Source organism: Miniopterus natalensis, chromosome X (assembly GCF_054644295.1).
Source record: "Miniopterus natalensis isolate mMinNat1 chromosome X, mMinNat1.hap1, whole genome shotgun sequence".
Lineage (NCBI taxonomy): Eukaryota > Metazoa > Chordata > Mammalia > Chiroptera > Miniopteridae > Miniopterus > Miniopterus natalensis.
The window spans coordinates 80,452,608-80,473,908 of NC_142103.1; the positions used below are offsets into that span (position 1 = coordinate 80,452,608).

The following is a 21,301-nucleotide window of genomic DNA, read 5'->3' on the forward strand; positions in this document are numbered from 1 at the left end:
TGAGGAGACAGAACTGAAAGTCTGGGGAAACCAAGGCACCTAAGGTTCATAGGAAAGATTACTGAAGAAGAGAGAGCTGTATAGAGAGAGAACCCCAGAGATCTATAGGGAGTCCTCTTCAAGTATTATTCTGAATACTGATCATCACATTTATGAGAAGAAACTACCCAGAGCTAAGGAAAGACCATCCAAAAGGATTAGAGAGAAATGCCCAACACTGACTGTCTGTTCCCACCCACCAGACTGGCAAAACCAATTTGTGGGTCATTGTGTAGAGTGCTCAGGAAGGTCTTGCCTCCTTAATGGGAGATAATTAGCCCTAGATGGAGAATTACTCCACACCCACCTAACAAATCATGAAAGCAAGACCCAAGGATAAAACTATTTCTAAGTAACTGAATTACATCCCAGAAAAAAAGCTTAAGAATATTTACAGAAATTAAAAAACACCAAGCAGGCCCTAGCTAGTTTGACTCAGGGGTTAGAGCATCACCCTGTGGACTGAAGGGTCTCGTTCGATTCCAGTCAAGGGAATGTACCTCGGTTACAGGCTCCATCCCTGGCCCTGGTCAGGGCGTGTGCAGGAGGCAACGAATCAATGTGTCTCTCTCACATTGATGTTCTCTCTCTCCCTCTCTCTTCCTTCCTCCTCTTTCCTCCTCTCTCTCCTCTCGATAAAATTTATAATATCTGGTATCTAATCAGAGGTTACGAGGCATGTTAAGAAGCACAAAAATGTGACCTATAAAGTGGAGAATAGTCCATCAAAACTGGCACAAAACTGACAAATATATTCGAATTAGCAAAAAAATGTACTGTGGGATTAATGGCAGATTAGATATTTCAAAAGAAGAGATTAGTGGATCGAAGACATAGCAATAAAAATTATCGAAAACAAAACAGAGAGAAAAAGAATTTTAATAGTCAATAACAGTGCAGTAACAGTATATGGTACCAGGTAGGTACTAGAAATATTTGGGGGGGGGGGTGACACTATGTAAAGTATATGATTATCTAACCACTATGCTGTACACCTGAAACTAATACGAAATAATATTAAATATAAACTTTAATTGAAAGATAAATTTTTTAAACTGAAAGATAGTAAAGTTGAGTTGTTTCAAGGTTCATACTAAAAAAATAAAATAAAATAAATTTTTTAAAATAATTTTAAAAACTAAAAGAGTATTACTGAGCTGTGAGACTTCAAGCAGGTTAATTTAAAGAAAAAGATATTTGAAGAAATAATTGCTGAAAACATTCCAAACTTGATGAAAACCATAAATCTGTAGTTACAAGAACCACAGTGAACTCCAAGCACAAATACAAAGAAAACAGCACCAAGATGCATCATAATCAAATTGCTTAGAATCCATGATAAATAGGTCTTAAAAACAGTCAGAGATTTAAAAAGAAAAAAAAGAAGTGTTACTTACAGGGGAACAAAGATAAGGATGATATTCGATTCCTTATCAGAAACAATACAATTAAGAAGAACAATACCTTTAAAGTACTGAAAGTTATTATTAAAAAAACACAAACTTTCAATTTACAGTTCTGAATCCAGCAAAGGTATCTTTCAAAAATAAAAGTAAAATAAAAACATCTTCAGCTATACCAAAACAAATAATTCAGTAGACCTACAGTATAAAAGAAATGTTAAAGGATATCCTTATTATTTAAATCTCTTTAAAAGATAATTGACAGTTTAAACAAAAATAATGGCAATATGTTTGGGGTTTATAACATATGTAAAAGTAAAATATATAACAACAGTATCACAAAGGTCAAAGGAAGGAAGTGGAAGTATACGGTCATAAGGTTCTTATACTATTTGAGGTGTGGTATAATGTCATTTGAAGGTAGACTGTGGTAAGTACAAAATGTATGCTATAAACCCTAAAGCAATCACTAATGCAGCAAAGTAGAATTCTAGTTAATAAGACAACACAGGAGAGAAAATAAAATAAAAATAAATCCAAAAGAAGACAGAAAAAGAGGGAAAAGGGAACAAAGAACAGATGGAACAAACAGAAATCAAATAACAAGAAAATATATTTATAACAGTGTATCATTAATCATATTAAATGTAAATAATCTAAGTTCCCCCAATTAACAAGCAGTAATTGTCAGATTGGGGGTGGGGGAAACAAGAACCAGTTATATATTGCCTGTAAGAAATGCTTTATACATAAAGACAAATAGTTTCAAAGTAAAAGGATGGGAAAAGATATACCATGATGACACTAATCAAAAGGAAGCTTGAATAGCTATATTAATATCAAAGTATATTCTCAAGCCACATTGGGATTAAATTAGAAATGAAGAACAAAAAGATCTCTGGGAAAATCCCCAAGCACTTGAAAACTAAATAACACAATTGTAAATAGCACATCAAACAGAGATGAAATCAAAAGGGAAATTAAAAGGTATTTTGAAGTGAATTAAATTGAAACCACAACATACCAGCATTTGTGGTGTGCTGCTAAAGTAGTACCTAGGGAGAAATGCACTAAACATCTATATTAGAAAAAAAGAAATGTCTTAAATCAATGACCTCAACTAAAACAAAACAAAAAACAAAAAAACTCAAAGTGAGTGAAAGAAAATAAATAATGAAGATCAGTGTGGAAATCAATGAAATAGAAAACAATAGAGAAAAATCAATGAAACAGACTTTTTCTTTGAGAAGATCAGACTGATCAAGGGAGAAAAGGCACCAATATCATGCATTAGAGAAGCAACATTGCTACAAACTCTACAGACATAAAAAGGATAATGAGGAAATATGATACACAACTTCATGCCAATAAATTCAGCAACTTAGATGAAATGTATAAATTCCTTAGAAGACAGAAACTACCAAAACTCACTTAAGAATGAATAGCCTGAGTCACCCTATACTATTTAAAAATTGAATTCTGTAGGTAAAAACCATGCCTTAAAGAAAACTCCAGGCAAGATTGTTTCACTGGTGAATTTTACCAAACATATAATAAAGAAATAACACCAATTCTACACAAACACTTCCCAAAACATTGAAAAGGAGGGACTTCTTCCCAACTTTTTTATTATTATTATTATTATTATTATTATTATTATTATTATTATTATTAAGCTAGCATTACCCTGATACCCAAACCAGATAAAGACATTAAAAGAAAACTCCAGGCTGATAACCCTGTTGAATATAGATGCAAAAATTCTAAACAAGTCCATATCTTTTTTCCTTTTTATTGAATTTATTGGGGTGACACTGGTTAACAAAATTATACAGGTTTCAGGTGCACAGTTCTACAACACATCATCTGGACGAAGGAAACCTTACCCCTTGGGAAGCATGGATGGGCCTGGAGCACATTATGCTCAGTGAAATAAGCCAGTCAGAGAAAGACAACTACCATATGATTTCTGTGGAATCTAATGAACAAATCTATATCTTTTTAAAATTTTTTTATTTTTTATTTATTTTATATCCTTGCCCGAAGACATGCTGAGAGAGAGAAAGAGAGAAAGAGATTGAGATTGATTGGTCCCCCTCCATACACTTCCCAACAGGATCAAACCCGTAACCCAGGCATGTCCCCTGACCTGGAATCGAACCTGCAACCCTTTGGGCCAGGGGTTGATGCTCAACCAGCTGAACCACTCCTGCTGGGCAACAAAGCCATATCTTAAGAATAAGAGTGAGGCATAACCAAGTGGGGACTAACCCAGGAATACAGTTTGATTTATAATAGCCAAAAGCTAGAAACAATTTCATAGGTGAATGGATGAACAAAATGGTATATCCATACAATAGAATATACATGCAACGATGATTGAATCTCACTTTGCGAGTGGGGGGGAAAGCAACCAAACTTTATTTTGGGCGAAGGGTACACAACTCAGTATGCAGATGATATCTGTTGAGTTGTACACTTGAAACCTGTATGGTGTCGTTAACCAATGCCACCCCAATAAATTCCATTGAAAATAAATAAATATATAACATTTTGAAAATAAATAAAAAGAATTTTATCCATTCAATCTTTTTAAAAAAAAGTGTATACTGTATTAGTTCATTTGTAAAAAAGTGCAAACTAATCTATAGCCAGCGAAAGCATATCAGTAGGTGCTTGGGGATGGGGGCAGGGCATGGAGGGATGGGAGCAGATTACCAGCAGGCATGAGGAAACTTCTGGGGCTGATGGATGTCTTCACTCTCCTGATTGTGGTGGTGTTTTCACACATACAGACATATATCATCAAACTTATCATTGTACACTTTAAATAAGTGTATGTCGATTATACATCAGTCACAACTTTTTAAGAAATTAACAACATGAAAAATAAAGCAACATGGAAAATATAATTAGAAGATTAAAAAGCGGTATATAAAATATATCTATACTATATAGCAATCAAAATATCAAAAATAATTTTGTCATGGCAAGGTGGAGTAATGGATGGTTTTCTCCTCTGTTTTCCATATTTTCTTTAATGTTTTTCTAACTCTTATAATTAAAAAATTATCTACAGCAAAATCACAAATACAAAAACAAGTACCATCTCATAGTAATTTTATTTTTAACTTTTTACAGGGAATAACTTTAAAAATGAATGAGCTAAATCATTGTATTGTTGCAAGAATTATGCATGGGGGCATGATTCACAGGCAAGGTAAGTTTATATATGATTCTTTTTTTCCTTTCTTAACTTTTTTCCTGTAGCCTAGTGGAGAAAGTGTTTTCATGAGCCGTATAAAATATCTGTTAAATATACGGTCCATATAAATGATCCGTTTATCTTTTGGTTTTAATCGCTGTTGGCCTCCATTTGTTCTTATTCACCTACACATGCTCCAGCCTGTAGATAATGGAAAGAGAGTGTTTCTGGAGCATCTGTGAATCACTGTTCAGATCCTGACTTATTAGAGGTCATGAAAGATAAAGCGAAGTATCCTAGTGGGCCACAGGATGTATGGAAGGCATCTATTCTGGAGTATAAGATATATATTTGAAAAATTAAATGACAGTTCAAGAATTGCTCTCTCATTCTTTCAGGAATGAGATATATTATATATAAATTAGGAAATTAGAGTTTAATAAATAACAACATAAAAAGTCAATGGTAAGATCAGACTGATAGTTGCCAGAAAGAGAGGAGTTGGGGACTGGGGGAAAAAGGTGAAAGGATTAAGTACAAATTTGTAGTCACAAAATAGTCACGGGATATAAGTACAGCACAGGGAATATAGTCAGTAATATTGTATTAACTGTATGATGCCAGGCGAGTCCTGGAAATATCAGGGGGAACACTTTAAAGTATATGATTGACTAACCACTATGCTGCACACCTGAAACTAATACAAAATAATATTGAACATAAACTGTAATAGAAAAATTAAAAAATTTTTAAATTTCAATGGTAAAATAAGAGAGATCAAATTTATGATTAAGTTCTTAATACCTGCTAGAGTAGAGTACAGTCATTCGGAGGAGGGAGTTCAATAAAGACTGAAGTAAACAAAGAATGACCTTTTGAGAAAGTGGATTTTTGTTGACCTAGGACATGTAGATTTAGGCTCATTCTTTGAAAGGGCTGAGTTATATGCACTAGTACTTAGAGCCTGATCCAAAAATCATTCTCCTGTCCAAAAATTAAACTTCCTTTCTTTGATATCAGGTTATTTTTGTGCTTAACACCTTCTTTCCTTAACCCCAGAGAGCAAGAAGTAACACTGTAAGCATTGTAGGGCCTTCCTGTCCTCTTTAGCTGTGTACAGAGATGGTGTCTGGCATTAATTACTGTTGCCTTCAGGGGAATCTTTGCAGACTTAGGGAGTGGACAACACTCGCACAGGAAAAACGTTCGGTTTTAGATTCCAGTATGATTTTTTTGTTATTTTTAATCATTTGCTGAAAATTCAGTAAAGTCACAATATCATCATTTCTTTAATCTCTTTTTCTTAGATAACTGCACTGGTTAGGATAGCTTTCCAGTGTTTCCCCACAAAGACCAATGTTTACTGTAGATTTTTTATTAGGGCTGAGGAAGTTCCCTTGTATTTTTAGTTGCTGAGCACTTTAATTATGATTGGGGTCTGAATTTTATCAAGTGCTGTTTCTGTATCTGTTGAGATGAGCATTTGATTATTCCTTTTATCTATTAACGTGGTGAATGACTTTTAAAGATTTCCTCATGATAAACCCCCCCTTGCATTTCTCAGTTAAACCCAGCTTAGTCATTGTGTATTAACTTTTATATGTACTGCTCAATTCTGTGTAGTAATGTCTTGTTTAGGATTTTATATTTTGCAATTGTGACTGAGACTGGCCTGTAGTTAATTTTCCTTCCTTGTGTTTCTCTGTCTGGTTTTATTGTCAAAGTTACATTGGCTTCATAGAATGACTTAGAGAGCCTTTTCTCTTCGTGAGTTCCCTGAAAGACTTTGTATAATATTGGAATGATTCATACCATGACAGTTTAGTAGAACTTGCCTATAAAACTATCAGGGCCCAGTGTTTTGTTTTTGGTTTTGGTTTTTTGGTTTTTTTTAGGAAAGATATTTTTTTTTTTTACAACATTCATAGGGCTATTCAGGCTTTCTATATCTTGAGTGAGTTTTGGTAAATTACATTTTCCTTAAAATTTTTAATTTTTTTTTAAATTATTGCAGTAAGCTTCTTTATAGTGTTCTCTTATCTTTATTCTCTGCTGGCTTTGTAATTGTCGCCTCATTCATTCCTAATATTGCTTATTTGTGCCTTGTCCTTTTTCTCTTGACTGGCTTTGCCAGAGGTTTGTTCAAAAACCCAGTTTGGGTTCTGTTAATTGTATGTTTATTTTCTATTTCATTGTTTTATGACCTAATTTTTATTATCTTCTTCCTTCTTTCTATCAATTTTATCTAACTTTTTAAATTAGATGCTTAGTTTACTTATTCTAGTCTTTCTTCATTTCTAATATATGTATTTAATACTAAACTCTACCTCTAAATTCTGTTTTATCTTTATCCCACCAGTTGTTTTTGTTTTTGTTTAACATATCTTTATTGATTTCAGAGAAAGGAAGGGAGAGGAGGAGAGAGAGATAGAAACATCAATGATGAGAGAGTCATTGATCGGCTGCCTCCTGCACGCCCTCTGCTGGGGATCGAGCCCGCAACCCGGGCATGTGTCCTGCCCGGGAATCAAACCTCGACCTCCTGGGTCCTAGGTTGATGTTCAACTGCTGAGCCATGCCCGGCTAGGCCCACCACTTTTGATATTAAGCATTTTTATTGTAATTCATTTCTAAGTATTTTTAAATTTCTATTATGAGATTTTTCATTGACCCATAAGTTATTTAGAAGTGTTTTCTTACCCACATTTAAGAGGATTTTCTGTTTATCTTTTTATAATTTACTTCTAGCTTAATTGCACTGTGGTCAGAAAATGTGGTCTGTATGACACCATTTCTTTGAGGTTTGTTGAGACATACTATTTAGAAATTAGGAAATTAGAGTTTGATAACATAAAAAGTCAATGGTAAGATCAGACTGATGGTTGCCAGATGGGAGGAGGGTTGGGGGGCTGGGTGAAAAAGATGAAGAGATTAAGAGGTAAAAATTGGTAGCACTTTAATCATTTTTGTAAATGGTCCATGTGTACTTAAGAATATTTCTTCTTTAATTGTATGTAGAGTTCTCTATATGATGGTTGCCTTAGGTTAATTTTTTTGTTCAAATCTTCTGTATCTTGACTTATTTTTTTGTCTGCTTGACCTATCGATAATTGTTAAAATATCTCATCATAGTAGTGTTTTTTTTATTTCTACCTATAGATCTCTCCATTTGGGCTTTATATATTTATATATTTATTAGGTGAATAGAAGTGCCTGGTAAGCATTATCCTTAATAATACTTTCTACTTAAAATTTATTTTATCTAATATTAATATAGTTACTCCAGCTTTATTTTAGTTTTTAATACCATGTCTTCTTTCGTCCTTTTACTTCCAACCACTCTGTGCTTGTATATCTCTTCCAAACATTTCTAAAGCTAGGTTTTTCATTTTTTAATGCATTCTGATGATCACTATCTTTTCATGGGCAAGGTTAGTCCATTAATATTTATTGTGATGATTACTGTCATCTTGCCTTTTTATTTATGTGTATTCCATTTTCTATTTGGTCTCCTTGTTCATTTTTTATTTCATTTGTTCCCCTGGTAGTATAGAATTTCAGTACCCTACTTCTATTTTTTAGATAGTTACCTTGAAATTTTATTATATGTATTGAACTTTAAATATACTAAAGAAAAAGTGTCTTAATCCTGCTCCCAAAGAATATAAAGACAATGAAACACTAAATTTCATCACCTAACATATATTATTCCTTTCCAGTTCTATCCTGTTTTAAATCCACAAATTTGAAATTACTATTAAAATATATCACCATTTTTGTTTGGATTTACATAAATGTTTATGCCTTTTTTGTTCACCATTCCTTCTTGCATCTCAGACCATCCTTTGGGGAGCATTTTCTTTCTTCCTAAAGTACATCCTCAGAAGTTCCTTTACTGCTTGTCTCTTGTTGATAAACACTCTTAGGTGGTGTTTATCTGTAAATATTTTACTTTAGCCTCAGTACTGAAGATTACTTTTTCTGCTAGCCCAAATTTAGGTTGATGGTAACCATTCTGTTATCTTTTGGCATCCATTGTTTGATATTGAGAAATCTGATGTCACTACAATTGTCCTTGCTTTGTAGGTGATATCTCCTTTCTCTCTGGATGTTTTAAGAGCATTGTCTTTGATTTTCGGTAGTTTCACTGCCTCCCAGCATGGATTTCTTTTTATTTATCCTGTTTGGGACACATTATTCTCCCTGGATCTGTGTAATCATGTTTTCATCAGTTCAAGAAAATTTGCAACCATTATTTCTTCAAATATTGCCTCTTCTTCATTCTTTCTGTTCTTGCCTTCTAAACTTTAGGTAGAGGTATGTTAAACATTCCCTCCACATCTCTTAATATCTTTTTTCTATTTTTTATTTCTTGTTTCCTATTTCCTTATTTTGTTATTTCTCTGACCTGAAGTCTAGATAATTTATTTGTTTATATCTTCCAGTTCACTGAAACTCTCTTCAGCCATATCTGAACTCCTGTTCAGCTCATCCATTTATTGGCTTATATCACCAGTTATATTTTTCTTTTCTAGAAGTACTAGACATTTGTTATACTTATTTTCAGATCTGTCCGTTCACACCTGATAATCTCTTATTGCATGCTCACCCTTGCAACTGGGTCATTACTTTTTTCTAATATTTAATATATAGCTATTTTATATTTTGCATCTGACCATTCCAGTATCTATCCTCCTTGAGGACCTAAATCTGCTTTTCCTGTTTCTTATGGCTCGCATAGTAGTTTGGCCTTATTGTATGTTTGGTGATCTTTGATTTTTGAGCTCATTGCTTGTCTAATCAATGGAAGTCCTATGAGTGCCACTGATCTGGGCCTTGGCTTCCTACAGAATCCCAGGTTCCACCTCTAACTGTCTGTTAGCCCAGTGCTCAGAATCCAGCCAGCAGGCATTGCTACTATGGCATTCACCCTTCCCACTATTTCATTCCACCTTTAGTTTGCCACCACTTTGGATCAAGCTCACAAGGTTCTTTTGTGTGAAGGCGAGAGTGGGGATGGAAGTAGGAAGTATTCTTAGGGATTTGCACTCCATTTATGAGACTAGTAACACTTCAAGAGGTTTGTCCTAGGCAAGATATAGCTGTGAGAAATTTTTTAAGTGACCAGTCAGCCATGTTGGGCACAAAAGTCCCCAGCTAGAATTATTGTTAATTCATGGCTGCACTAGTTTCATCTGTACTTGCCCAACTGCTCACTCCCCTGGATTACTTTGAAGCAAATCCCAGGCATCTGATTTTATTTATATGCATTTTAGAATGTGCCTCTAAAAGATACTGTGGGCTTTTTGTAACATCAAGTCAGTACGTAAACAAATGTGCACAATTTATAAATGAGGCAAAACTTTATATAACATTGTATTTATGCATTGGTTCTTGGTCACTTTTTCCAGTTAAAGTATTACAGGATGCTGAAATGCCAAATTACTATAAAAATATTGCAGTGTGTCTAATAGAAGTTTAGTGTTACATAGGTATTATCATATCACAATTCTTTGAAAATCAAAGCCTTTGTATCATATTTGTTAGATAATAATGATAAAAATTACAGGAAACACTTAAATGGTACTTACTTTACTATGTGCCAAGAACGGGTCTGAGCCCTCTACATGTATTAAACTCATTTAATCCTCACAACAGTGCTATGAGATAGGTACTTTTCATAAATGTGAAAACTGAGACACGGAGAGTTTCAGAAACTTACCTGGGCCCTTAAAGCTAGTAAGTGATAAAGCTGGGATTTGAACCCAGACAGGCTGGATGTAGAAACTGTACTCTGAAACCACTATACGTACTGCCTCTCAGAAAAATGAGCAGATTTCCATAGCCATCTTTCAAAACTGTCTTCCATTGTAGATGTATCTGTTTTAGAGTTTACTTCATGAGCCAAACTTGTACCTGTTTCTGAAATATTGGCCTTCAGTATTTAGCTTAATTTTTAAAAATCACTTACATTGCTGCCTTTGGGTTTTATTATTATAAAAGTATATGTAATTTCATGTTTATAATTTCCTATAATTTCTTAGGTACACTTCATGTCGGTGATGAAATTCGAGAAATCAATGGCATCAGTGTGGCTAACCAAACAGTTGAACAGCTGCAAAAAATGCTTGTGAGTAGATGGAAGTTTCTTTTCTTTGTCTAAGGTTGACTCTCAGTTTCTTAGCTTTCTTTTTATTGCACAAATAATGGGTATTCTTTTGCAATCAAGGTATTGCCGGTACCATCATGTGTGTGACTTGAACTTACACAACATTCATGAAAACTGACAACTGGGAAAATGTTTACATGCAACAGAGTTTGGAACGGTTTTGCCTGTCTTTAGCAGTGCGGGCTTTCACGCTCTCCTTTCATCCTCTATCTTCTGTTTTTATATCGAACAGATGTTTAAGAAAACCTTTCCAGCTGTGCATAACTGTGAACTAGTTTCTTGCTGACCTCAACCCTGCTGACATCAGCAGTGTCAGAAACCTCTTGCCCGTTTAGCTGAGTCACAGCCAGCTCTATTGGATGTCTCTACAGCAGAGAGGGGAGGAAGGTTATAGAAGACCAGGCCATTTCTGACCATGCATTTCCAAAACCTGTGTTCATATTAGGCTTTGGATTTTTAAAGGGGTGGGAGAGGGAGCACAAAGGCAAGCCGAGGGAAACGTTCTGGCCTCTGATCCCAGACCCTCTTCCCGCCGCAACAGAGCGGCCTCCCCTGTACAAATGTCTATTAAGTGCGACATAAGCGCACAGACTTCCCCATAGTCAAAACGAGGTCAAATTATGAAACACAAAGCAAAAATTTTATGAAGCGTACCATCACAACGTAGCCTACCAACTATCATTTTTGTGCATTTGCTTGTTCTGTTGTCCAGTTGAGCTTCGATTCCCTTTTGAAAGGCATGTCGCTCAGAGCTGCTGTATGCATGCCCACGAAGAGGTGACCGTGAGAGGCCCGCGGCAGCGCTGCTGCAGGGACAGGGCAGCCGGCCTTGACCCTGCAGGCTTCTCCCAGGCAGGAGCAACTCAGCTGTTACTAGGAACAGGCCCTGCTTGGTAACTGAGTTTCGTTTTAGGCCCAGGTGCTCTCGGCTGGCTCACATTCATTGCCCCCAGACGTTTTCAGTGGCTTCTTACATGCTTGTCGCGCGGCGTCGGTTTGTTAAGAAAGCCGTCTTTTCTTCCTGCAGCGGGAAATGCGGGGGAGTATCACCTTCAAGATCGTGCCAAGTTACCGCACTCAGTCATCGTCCTGTGAGGTAATGGCTTTAGCCAAACCCCCTGCCTCCTCTGGGTTCTTAACTAACTGTCTGCTCATGGCTGAATGTTTTGGCTTTCCGGGAAATTGTTTCTGCCTGTGCTGTTGATCACTGCACACCAATTTTACAACAAAGATAACGGAACAGAGTAGGTCCCATCCACCTGCTCAGCCCTACTTCCGTGGGGACCTCCTTAGCGCTTGAACTCTCTGCAGGCCGGAATGGAAGCAAGCTATAGGGAAGCCGCAGATCGTGACGTAAGCCTTGATAGAGAACAAGTCGTCTCGGGGGGGGGGGGGGGATTGAAGATCAGAATTACAGTCATGTTTCCAGGAAGTACATTCACTTCCCTTGTTGAGAAATCGCACAGCTAGTTCTTCTTTCCAAGAATCCGAGAAGCAATCTATCTGCCGAGATAGAATCGCTCACATGATTGTAACAGGTCTCTAGATGGATGTGAAGCCTGTGAGGAGCTGATAAGTGACATTATTAGAGGGATATAGGCTTTTTGCAACCTTTTGTGAAATTGTTTAAACTGAGGATGTTAGGATTTTTAAACAAGTTTGCTAGAGTAATACAACCCCAGAGTTTCTTACGACGGGCTTAGTCTATAGAAATGGCCACTTTTTCAACCTGCATTATTCAGTTTTATGTTGGTTATTAAATGAGATTGGAAAAGAAATTTTTTTTTTATATTTGGAAATACAAACTGGCATGAATGGTATCATCCTTCGGTCATTGCACATTCAGCTGGAGTATTATTTTTGAAGCCTGTTCCTTCATGTGCATCTTCCAAGTATGTGTACATCAGTAGGAAGTGCACATTTCCTACACATAATTTTTAAGACTGACAGGTAACTTATTGGAACTCATCTAGAAAATTGAATCTGTACTGAGAAGTTGAAGGAAAAATTATAATGCTTCTTCCATTCTCTAGCAATGCTATAAATTTCACAAGAAGAATCAGAGGTTTCCTGTGTTTCTCTAAACCTTTTGAAGATATGCATAAGGATTTGTAGTTTTGTCAAGTATATCTTTAGAGAGCCATGACAATTGGGGTTTCTGTTTATATCAGGTCTTGAGCTCCTCTTGGTGGCTTTTTATGGAACTTCAATTAATACTATGTTTTCAAAGAAAATGCATAACTATTTCTGCTCCAGGGTTTGTAGTTTTGAAATTTGTTACCTAGGACACTAGCCTTGCTGGGAAAGAGAGAATGTCACACATACATTTTATGTAAAGCATTTGAATATTCTAAAATCACAGATGGTCCTCAGACCATTCATCATTATTGAAGAAATTTAATAAACATAATGATTTTGGCCCCCTTTTCGCTAACTAAGCAGAAGGTACTATTAGTTATTAATATAACATAAGTTTCTCTTATGTTTTTTAAGTGGTTGAAATCGTTTTGGGGTGGGATCAGTATTAAGCATGTAAATTCTACACTCTCGAGTAAGAAGAGCCTCCCTCTTACCTTCTTTACCTCTGAATAGTAAGAAAAAGGATATCCTCTCCCAGCCCCACTCCCGACCTGTTTGACCTCCTGTGCTCTGGCAGAATTCAAGCCTGCGGCTGGACTTTTCCCGGCTAGGGCAGTACTTTGCAAAGGAAGGCTCTCTGGCTACCAGCATCAGCATCCCCCTGGCCCTTGATAAAAGAGGGGGCTCCTGCCCCTCACCCTGGTCTACTCACTGAAGTCTCTGGGGGTGGTACCTAGAGATCAGTCTGCTCACTGACATTTGAGAAGGTTCATCTAAGGGATCCCATTATTTAAAAGACTAACAAGTTCCAGAAGTTTTCTTTAAATCTTCTGGGGTGAGGGCTGGAGGCATGTCTTTTGAGCAGGCTTGCACATTTCAAAGGTTTCAAAGAACTCTACTAAACAAAAAGTTTTTAAACACTTACTTTTCTTCCTCTCCTTGGTCTTATCGTTAAAATTGACTTGGACAATAAGGGAATGGAGCCTGGAGAGGAGTTTGAGTCTGTCGAATAGTATAGAGAGTGCAGTTGAGGGTCTAGGGATGTGGCTCCTGGGATCTTTGCCAGAAGTGTAATATTTTCAGAGGCTCAAGATTATTGTTTTAATCAAACTGCTAAAGAATAACGGTTTCTTCTCTAGTATATATCTGTTTTTTACCCTTATTTGTAATATTTGTCCTAGCAAGATCCCAAGGTGATTCCAACATGAGAAGTCTTTTTCAAAGTGAAGGTTAGTTTCACTTCAAATGGAGTCATTCAGTAATTTTTGACATTGAGGTACCAAAAAAATTACTAAATGCTTTTTAAACCTAATTTTTTAAAAAAATATATATCTTTATTGATTTCAGGGAGAGGAAGGCAGAGGGAGAGAGATAGAAACATCAATGATGAGAGAGTCATTGATCAGCTGCCTCCTGCACGCCCTGCTGGGGATCGAGCCCGCAACCCGGGCATCGAACCGCAATCTCCTGGATCCCAGGTCGATGCTCAACCACTGAGCCACGTCCAGCCGGACTTTAAACCTAATTTTTAATAAAAGTTAAGCAGTTGGGATCTTCAGCATAATGATTTTATAGTAATATTTGTCATTTTACAGCACTAGACAGGATTTTAATATCAAGTCACTCTTCTGGGTCTCATTTAAAGAAAGCAAAGGTTAGAGAATGTTGGAGACAGGAAAGAAACGGCTGATGAATGACACTGTCATCACTTACCGTATATAAATCTTAAACTGCAAGGTTTTTTTCTTCTGTAAAATCATGCAACTAAGTCGGCATGGCACCTTTGCAGCTAAAACCTCAAAGGAAATGGTTGTCAGACTGTGGTTGTAACTGTTAATGTGAATATCTGTTTCTGTGCTGGTTTCTGTGTTAATGAACCTTGTGTCTTATTTCAGAGAGATTCCCCTTCCACTTCCAGACAGTCCCCAGCTAATGGTCATAGCAGCACTAACAATTCTGTTTCGGTAAGAACTCTAGCTTCACACGGCAAAGTGTGACGATTTTGTTGGTGCCACCTGCCATGAGTGTTCTAGTTACATGTGTTCAGTGGAAATATTGTCTTCTGCCGATATACGAGGCTACTACAGCTACAATGCAGTTTACTCCTGGAAAATCTCTTGCAACATTTTCTTCTCAATAAAAATCCCTTCCATTAGTTAAATTTGAAGAAACGTAGTTCAAGACTGCTTTGGTCGCTCTCAGAATATTTCCATGTCACCTCACTAGCATTTATGACTTTGCTCGAACTTATGCAAAGGATACAAATGGAAATTCGTTGAAATTTCTAAATATTTTTTTAATCTGAGAAAGAGAAAGAAATGTACAGATTTTGCAGAGTAGGCATTTGGGTCTTCTTGGGCTTTGTAGTTGTCTATTCTGAGTGATATCAGCAACATGTCTTAGTTTCCGCTATCTAAGTTTACGAATTGGTGTGCCCTCTGTTTTTGTGGTACGTGCACATATTTTTGTGAATTATAAACCTTGCCTGGATATGAAAAGCAAAAGGAACTGGCTTCAAACTGCACTTAAACCACGCTGTTATCACATCTTTAACACAAAGTACTTTATGTTTTCACTTGAACTTGGAATTTTACTTTTTTTCAGAACTATCTATTTTGAAATAGAAAAAGAACTGGTTTTAGCTTATTTAAACAAATGAAAGCACTTACATGTGCAAGCATGCAATATTTGGGGGTAACAAAATCTTCTCTAAGTTGCTGGTATTGCTGTTAAAATTATTGCAAGTTCTAATAATGCAGCAGTATCACTTTTTTCTATTAATTTGCCCTTTAAAAATATATCAACTTTTTGCAAAAAATAATAAATTAAATAAAAATATATCAACTTTGTTATCAGGTAAAACTTTAAATAACTTAGAGATCATCTCAAATGGAATGGTATCAGTAAGTGAAATGATGGAAGAAAATTCCTATTACTTTTATTTTCAACTTCAAATAGGCTATAAAGGAATTCATTATAACATTAACATTTAATACTTTTAAGATGGTGAAAATCCATATAGCCATCAAATTTTTCAAAATATAAATGGCTGCAGTGACTAAGTTGAAAAGGGCAACAGCTCTTTTTGGTTTGGGTTTTTTTTTAAATAGGGCTGTTTCACTTGCAGTGGCTTTTGTGTTGAAGATGCTGAGTTGTTTCTTAAGAACACATTTTCTCTCTGCTTAAACTTACCTGCTTTCTTCAGCTTGCTGCTAAATGGCCTGGGTCTGATTTTTTTTTCTGATAATTCAACATTTCTGAGAAATGGAATAATGTATATTATCTCTTTACAACTTAAATCTAGCTCATTTTTTTAACCATATTGTAACAGAACACACAATTATCTTGTACTCTTGAAAAGTAAATGAAAATTTTTCTCCTGGGTTGGCTTTATTCTACAGGACTTGCCATCAACCACCCAACCAAAAGGACGACAGGTGAATAGATACCCTCTCTAGAAACTTCTCTAAACTGAGCTGCTAATAGCCGATCCTTTATTAACCCTTTCCATCCCATAATGTCTGCATTTTGGACCATAACATTTGAGCATTGAGAGCTTGTACCATTTCATTTTAACACATTAAACATGACTAATTCTCTATAAAGATTTTTCCCTCACATCCTTGTAGCTATGATGGTTATTGTAATTTCAACCTGATAATTGTGTCAGTGATTAATAATAATTCAGCCTTTTGAGGCTCTGGCTGGGGTGGAAAAAAATTTTAAAGGTTACAAAATTCTTAGAATTCTAAGAATAACTAGAATGTACATGTTAATGAACATTCTTAAGCAATAATTTTCTGAAATTTGAAGGCTTTTTCTAAATTTGCATTTGCATGTATATTTCTAAAAGCTGTTCACAATGAAAAATAAGGACATAAATGTCCTGGCTTCACGTCCTTGTGTGCCTCTCTTGGTCAAACATGAAACGTTAAGCACCGCCTAACACTGGCAAGTAAGCTTCGGTGTGCCAGCTCCTTCAGAGTATGGATTTTAGGTGCAAATGCAGAGACTTGTTAATTTTGTAGGCTGGATTTCTGAAAAGAAACTTAAATAGAATAATTACACAATAGTTCCAAAGCCTTCAGGTTGGTTTTACAGTGACTTGAACATTAGTATTCGAATTTAATTTCAAGAGATAGAATTTTATGGGCTTTTCCTTGAAATGTGGTATTAAAAAATAATCAGATTTAGAGGTCAGATTTGCGTAAGTTAGCACTTGATGGAATTCGCCCAGTTTAGCATTAGGACTGCGTAAGTGATGCAGCATTATATGCCTAGCACCTTACTTTAAAGCATTTAGAAATCCAGTAATTCATAAAATGTCACATGATAACCCCTAATATGCTAGTCTGTTTCCTTTTATAATATTAATAATTACATTTACATATCCTAAAACTCAAAGCCTTGAACTCTGCTGACTTCAAGCATTCCGTTGGCAAAGCTAGGACTCACATTCGTTTCTCTTTAAGAGTAAAATACAAATATAAAGCCTAAATGCTTCCTCAAAAATAAAACCATTTTTAAATGCCTTTTCAAGTTGTTTGAATTACATCCGAGTTTATCAGCAGTGTGTAGACACACTGCCAGTTGTCATGTAGGCATTTTACAGCAAGATACCAACACAGTGTTCTTGCTAGTTTTGTACCATGTGCTGCTTTACATCTAAAACCTACCCCGAGTGCTTGTGTTTATGGCTTAAAGGCTGCCACGTGATCATGACAACTAATCTGTAACTTCAGCTAAACATATGCAGATTTTAAAATGGTAAGCATACATCTCTAATAATTATAGGCCTGTTCTGTTATAGTAAAAGCTGAAATTATGTCTTTAGTTTCAGTAAACAAGCATCTTAAGTGTTCCCTCCAAATGAAAACAGCAAAGATATAAACCCGGACACATCAAAAGTAGTACGTTGTTTCTAGTGGTAGCACTTTTTTGTGTTATATTTCCATGCATCATTTTCGTTTTCACCATCTAGTGTCCTGTTTGTATTGTAAGTGTTGGTATGTGCTTATTTGGTTAGCACTGTTTTCTTTCCCATCACCATGGCATCCTTTCTTACAAACTCCTGTTTTATAGATCTATGTAAGAGCACAATTTGAATATGACCCAGCCAAGGATGACCTCATCCCCTGCAAGGAAGCTGGCATTCGATTCAGAGTTGGTGACATTATCCAGATTATTAGTAAGGATGATCACAATTGGTGGCAGGGTAAACTGGAAAACTCCAAAAATGGAACCGCAGGTCTCATTCCTTCTCCTGAACTTCAGGAATGGTATGTTTTTGTTGTTTTGCTTTGTTGTATAATAAGAACAAAACCCTGCCCGTTCGTTTTCAATTTTATACCATTGTTTTATAGTGTAAAATCTGTTTTACCTATTCCTTGCTCTACTAGCCAAACAAAATTCAAGTTAATTGTCTAAGAATTCTAAATCCTCAGCATCTAGTGACCTCCTGCTTATACAGTGAGATCTGTTTCACATAGCAGGAGAGGAGGGGCTAGAGAGAGGCTGGGTGGCTGGCCTTGGGTCCCTGTCACATCGTGGTCTCTTTGCAGAGCCCTCCCCTCCTATATGCTCTTTCAGTCCTGTTAGAATTGCATTTTGTAATGTCCCTCTCCTTGCCCCTCCGCACGCTCTCACCACCCCTATTCCTCTTCACCACCAGCAGAAAAATCAAACGCCCCGATTCAGAGTCACTCGGGGTATTTGAAGGTAAAGCGTGTTTCACTGTTACAGGGAAACGGCGGTCAGGCGCTCTGTTCTTTACCATGCCGGCCTTTAGATTCGTGTCTGTTAGACAGCTTGAGCTTTGAAAGCAGGTTAAAGTCAGACTGTTTTCAGACACTAGTTTTAACTGAGAGGAGTCACAGATTACTATATATCTTGTCTATTCCTGCTATTATTGTTACAATTTGCTTAGCTGAACTATTTTTTGAATAATGTTGACGGTTTTACCTTTGTCGGTCCTTTGACAATCTACCAGAAATCTGATGCAAAAGTGATAATTTTATGTCTCAGTTTGGTTTCATGTGACAAAAAATAACCATTAGGCATTGTGCCAGTTCCTCCCACAATACTTGAACCTATAAAAGAAACAAAAGGCATTGAGCTCATAGATATTTATAACTCCTTTTTCACGTATTTTTCTCACTAATTAAAGGGATTTCTCAGTTAATCACTCTCATTTGATTGCCTCTTTCAGTTATCCCATGTTTTCTAAAAATATTCTCACATTTAGAATGTTAGAGCTGATAAGAACCTCAGATGCCATCACTTTACAGGAGGATTTGGAGGCCCAGGTAGAGGAAGTAGCAGCCTTCCACTTAGGATTGTCTTTCATTTTGATCTTCAAGAAACAGTTCAAGCATTAGCAGGAGGAGTCCTTTTGATGATGATGATGTTATATTATTACCAATATTTATGTTTTAGAAAATATATTGTTGAATGTTACCATATACTATGAGCATTCACTGGAAATAACTATGTAGATTCCAGACCTCTTCTGCCTAGTCAGATCATTTGTATAAATCATGTTTCCTCAGTACCTAGAACTCCAAATCCTCTGGAGCAATCCTGAGAGATGACAGTGGAGAAAGCAAGTTTGCTCCCTGTAATGGTAGACTAGGTTATTTGAGTCAGTTCTGCTGAAAAAAAGAAAAGTGCTGTAGAAAATACGCTTTTGAAAATTACCTTAAAAGCATTGAGTAGCTGAAAAGGTAGTGGGGAACTCAGTGACCAATTTTTCTATAAAAGCCATCAATCAAAGCAATAAAAATTAAAGTACCAAATTGGCCCATTTTGCCAGGAGGGCATTTCTCTTACTGAAAACTTCTCTGCCAGAGAACCAAGGTTAAGACCCAAGGCGCATATAAGTAAAGGAATCTGTTAGGAGACCCTTTCCCCATTGTTAGGTCTGCAGAAGGCCCTGCCCCAGGGTAAGAGAAGGCAGGAAAGCATGCCCTTACAGCCCATCAACACCAGGGGACCGTGGAGAAAGCTGCTTTGTCATGGAGCAAAGCAAAATACAACAGTAAAAGGAGAACAAAAAATTGTGGCCCTCCGTCCACCTTGAATAGATTTACAGCCAGGGACACGCAGCCTGGGACAGCCAGGGAGACTCCAACCATACACTTGATTTGAGGTTTCCCCTTTGCTAATAGTTCCAAGTATCTGTTAGAAACAAAAGGATAGCCTCACAAGAACGCATTTATCTTGGGCCTCATCTTAGAGCTCCTCCTAATCACCCACATAAACTTTTTCAAGGGCAGTGACCAGCAAGTGGAAATAACCAGGCACACAAAGAGTCCCAACTGAAATGACTATAGAAACAGACCCAAACTCAGTTCATATATTGGACTTAGGAGACAAAGTTTTTTAAACAGCTGTCCTTTTTAGCAGGTTTTTAAAAATCAATAATAAGCTTGAAAAATATCTTCGGAGAACAGGAAAAATTTTTAATGGCATAGAAGATTTGAAAAAGAACCAAAAGAAACTTCCATGAAAAAAAAATATAGCAACAAAACTCAGTGGCCACACACCTATTAGAATGGCTTAAATTTTTTAAAGTTTTCATCAACAGGTAAATGGATAAACAAATGATGGCATATCCATACAATGGGATGCTATTAAGCTGTTTAAACGAATGAACTATTGATTCACAAAACAATAGGGATGAAACTCAAAATCATTATCTGAGTTTCCAGTCAAAAAAGAGAACGAGCTGTGTGATTCCATTTACATGAAACTGCAGAAAATGCAAAACTAATCTATAGGCGCAGTGGTTGCCTGGAGTACCAGCGGAAGGAGAGAGGGATTATAGAGCATAAGGAAATTCCTGGGGTGATGAAAATGTTTGTTATTTTGATTGTAGTGATGGTTTCCTGGGATATGTCAAAATTGATAAAATTGTACACTTTAAATATATCCAGTTCATTACCAAAATAAAAATAAAACCATAACTCAATCAAGTTGCAAGAACTGTAGAGGGAGAAAGGGATTCTAACTGGGATCATGAGGAAGAGGCCCACTGGGCAGTATCGTATGTGCCTTCAGACCTGAGTAGGACTTTGTAGGTGCAGGAAGGCATTCCCGGCTGAGGGGAAAGAGCAGAATCCCTTGTTGGAAAAGTGAACTGGTCTCTAGAATCTCGGTAGACATGCAATATTAGCAAGAAGGATTTGAAACAATACTCTCAGCCAGGCCTGGAAGCTTTGTTCAAATAACGTTGCTACCGTCTGACATTTTTCACACACTATAGGTGAGAGATCCATTTTTTGTACCCAGATGTTTACCTTATTTATCCTTGTTAAATTTCATCTTGCTTGACAAGGCTCATCATTCTGTTCCTTTGATATGAGTCCCTGAATCTGTCATCCCTTTCCTTGCCTCAGCAATAACCCG

The 21,301-nt window shown here is 36.5% G+C and overlaps 1 protein-coding gene across 5 annotated transcripts in view; it reads left to right on the forward strand.

The window, feature by feature from the left end:
- Nucleotides 1–21,301, forward strand: part of CASK (calcium/calmodulin dependent serine protein kinase) — a 372,464-nt gene that overhangs the window by 323,470 nt on the left and 27,693 nt on the right. For 3 of the 5 annotated variants that reach the window (XM_087829368.1, XM_087829364.1, XM_087829365.1), the window contains exons 15-20: nt 4,584–4,662; nt 10,692–10,777; nt 11,844–11,912; nt 14,791–14,859; nt 16,297–16,332; nt 17,978–18,174. In XM_087829368.1, the coding sequence (XP_087685494.1) occupies nt 4,584–4,662; nt 10,692–10,777; nt 11,844–11,912; nt 14,791–14,859; nt 16,297–16,332; nt 17,978–18,174 (536 nt within the window). The remainder of the gene's footprint in view (nt 1–4,583; nt 4,663–10,691; nt 10,778–11,843; nt 11,913–14,790; nt 14,860–16,296; nt 16,333–17,977; nt 18,175–21,301) is intronic. The other 2 variants (XM_087829366.1, XM_087829367.1) reach the window with 1 other exon arrangement.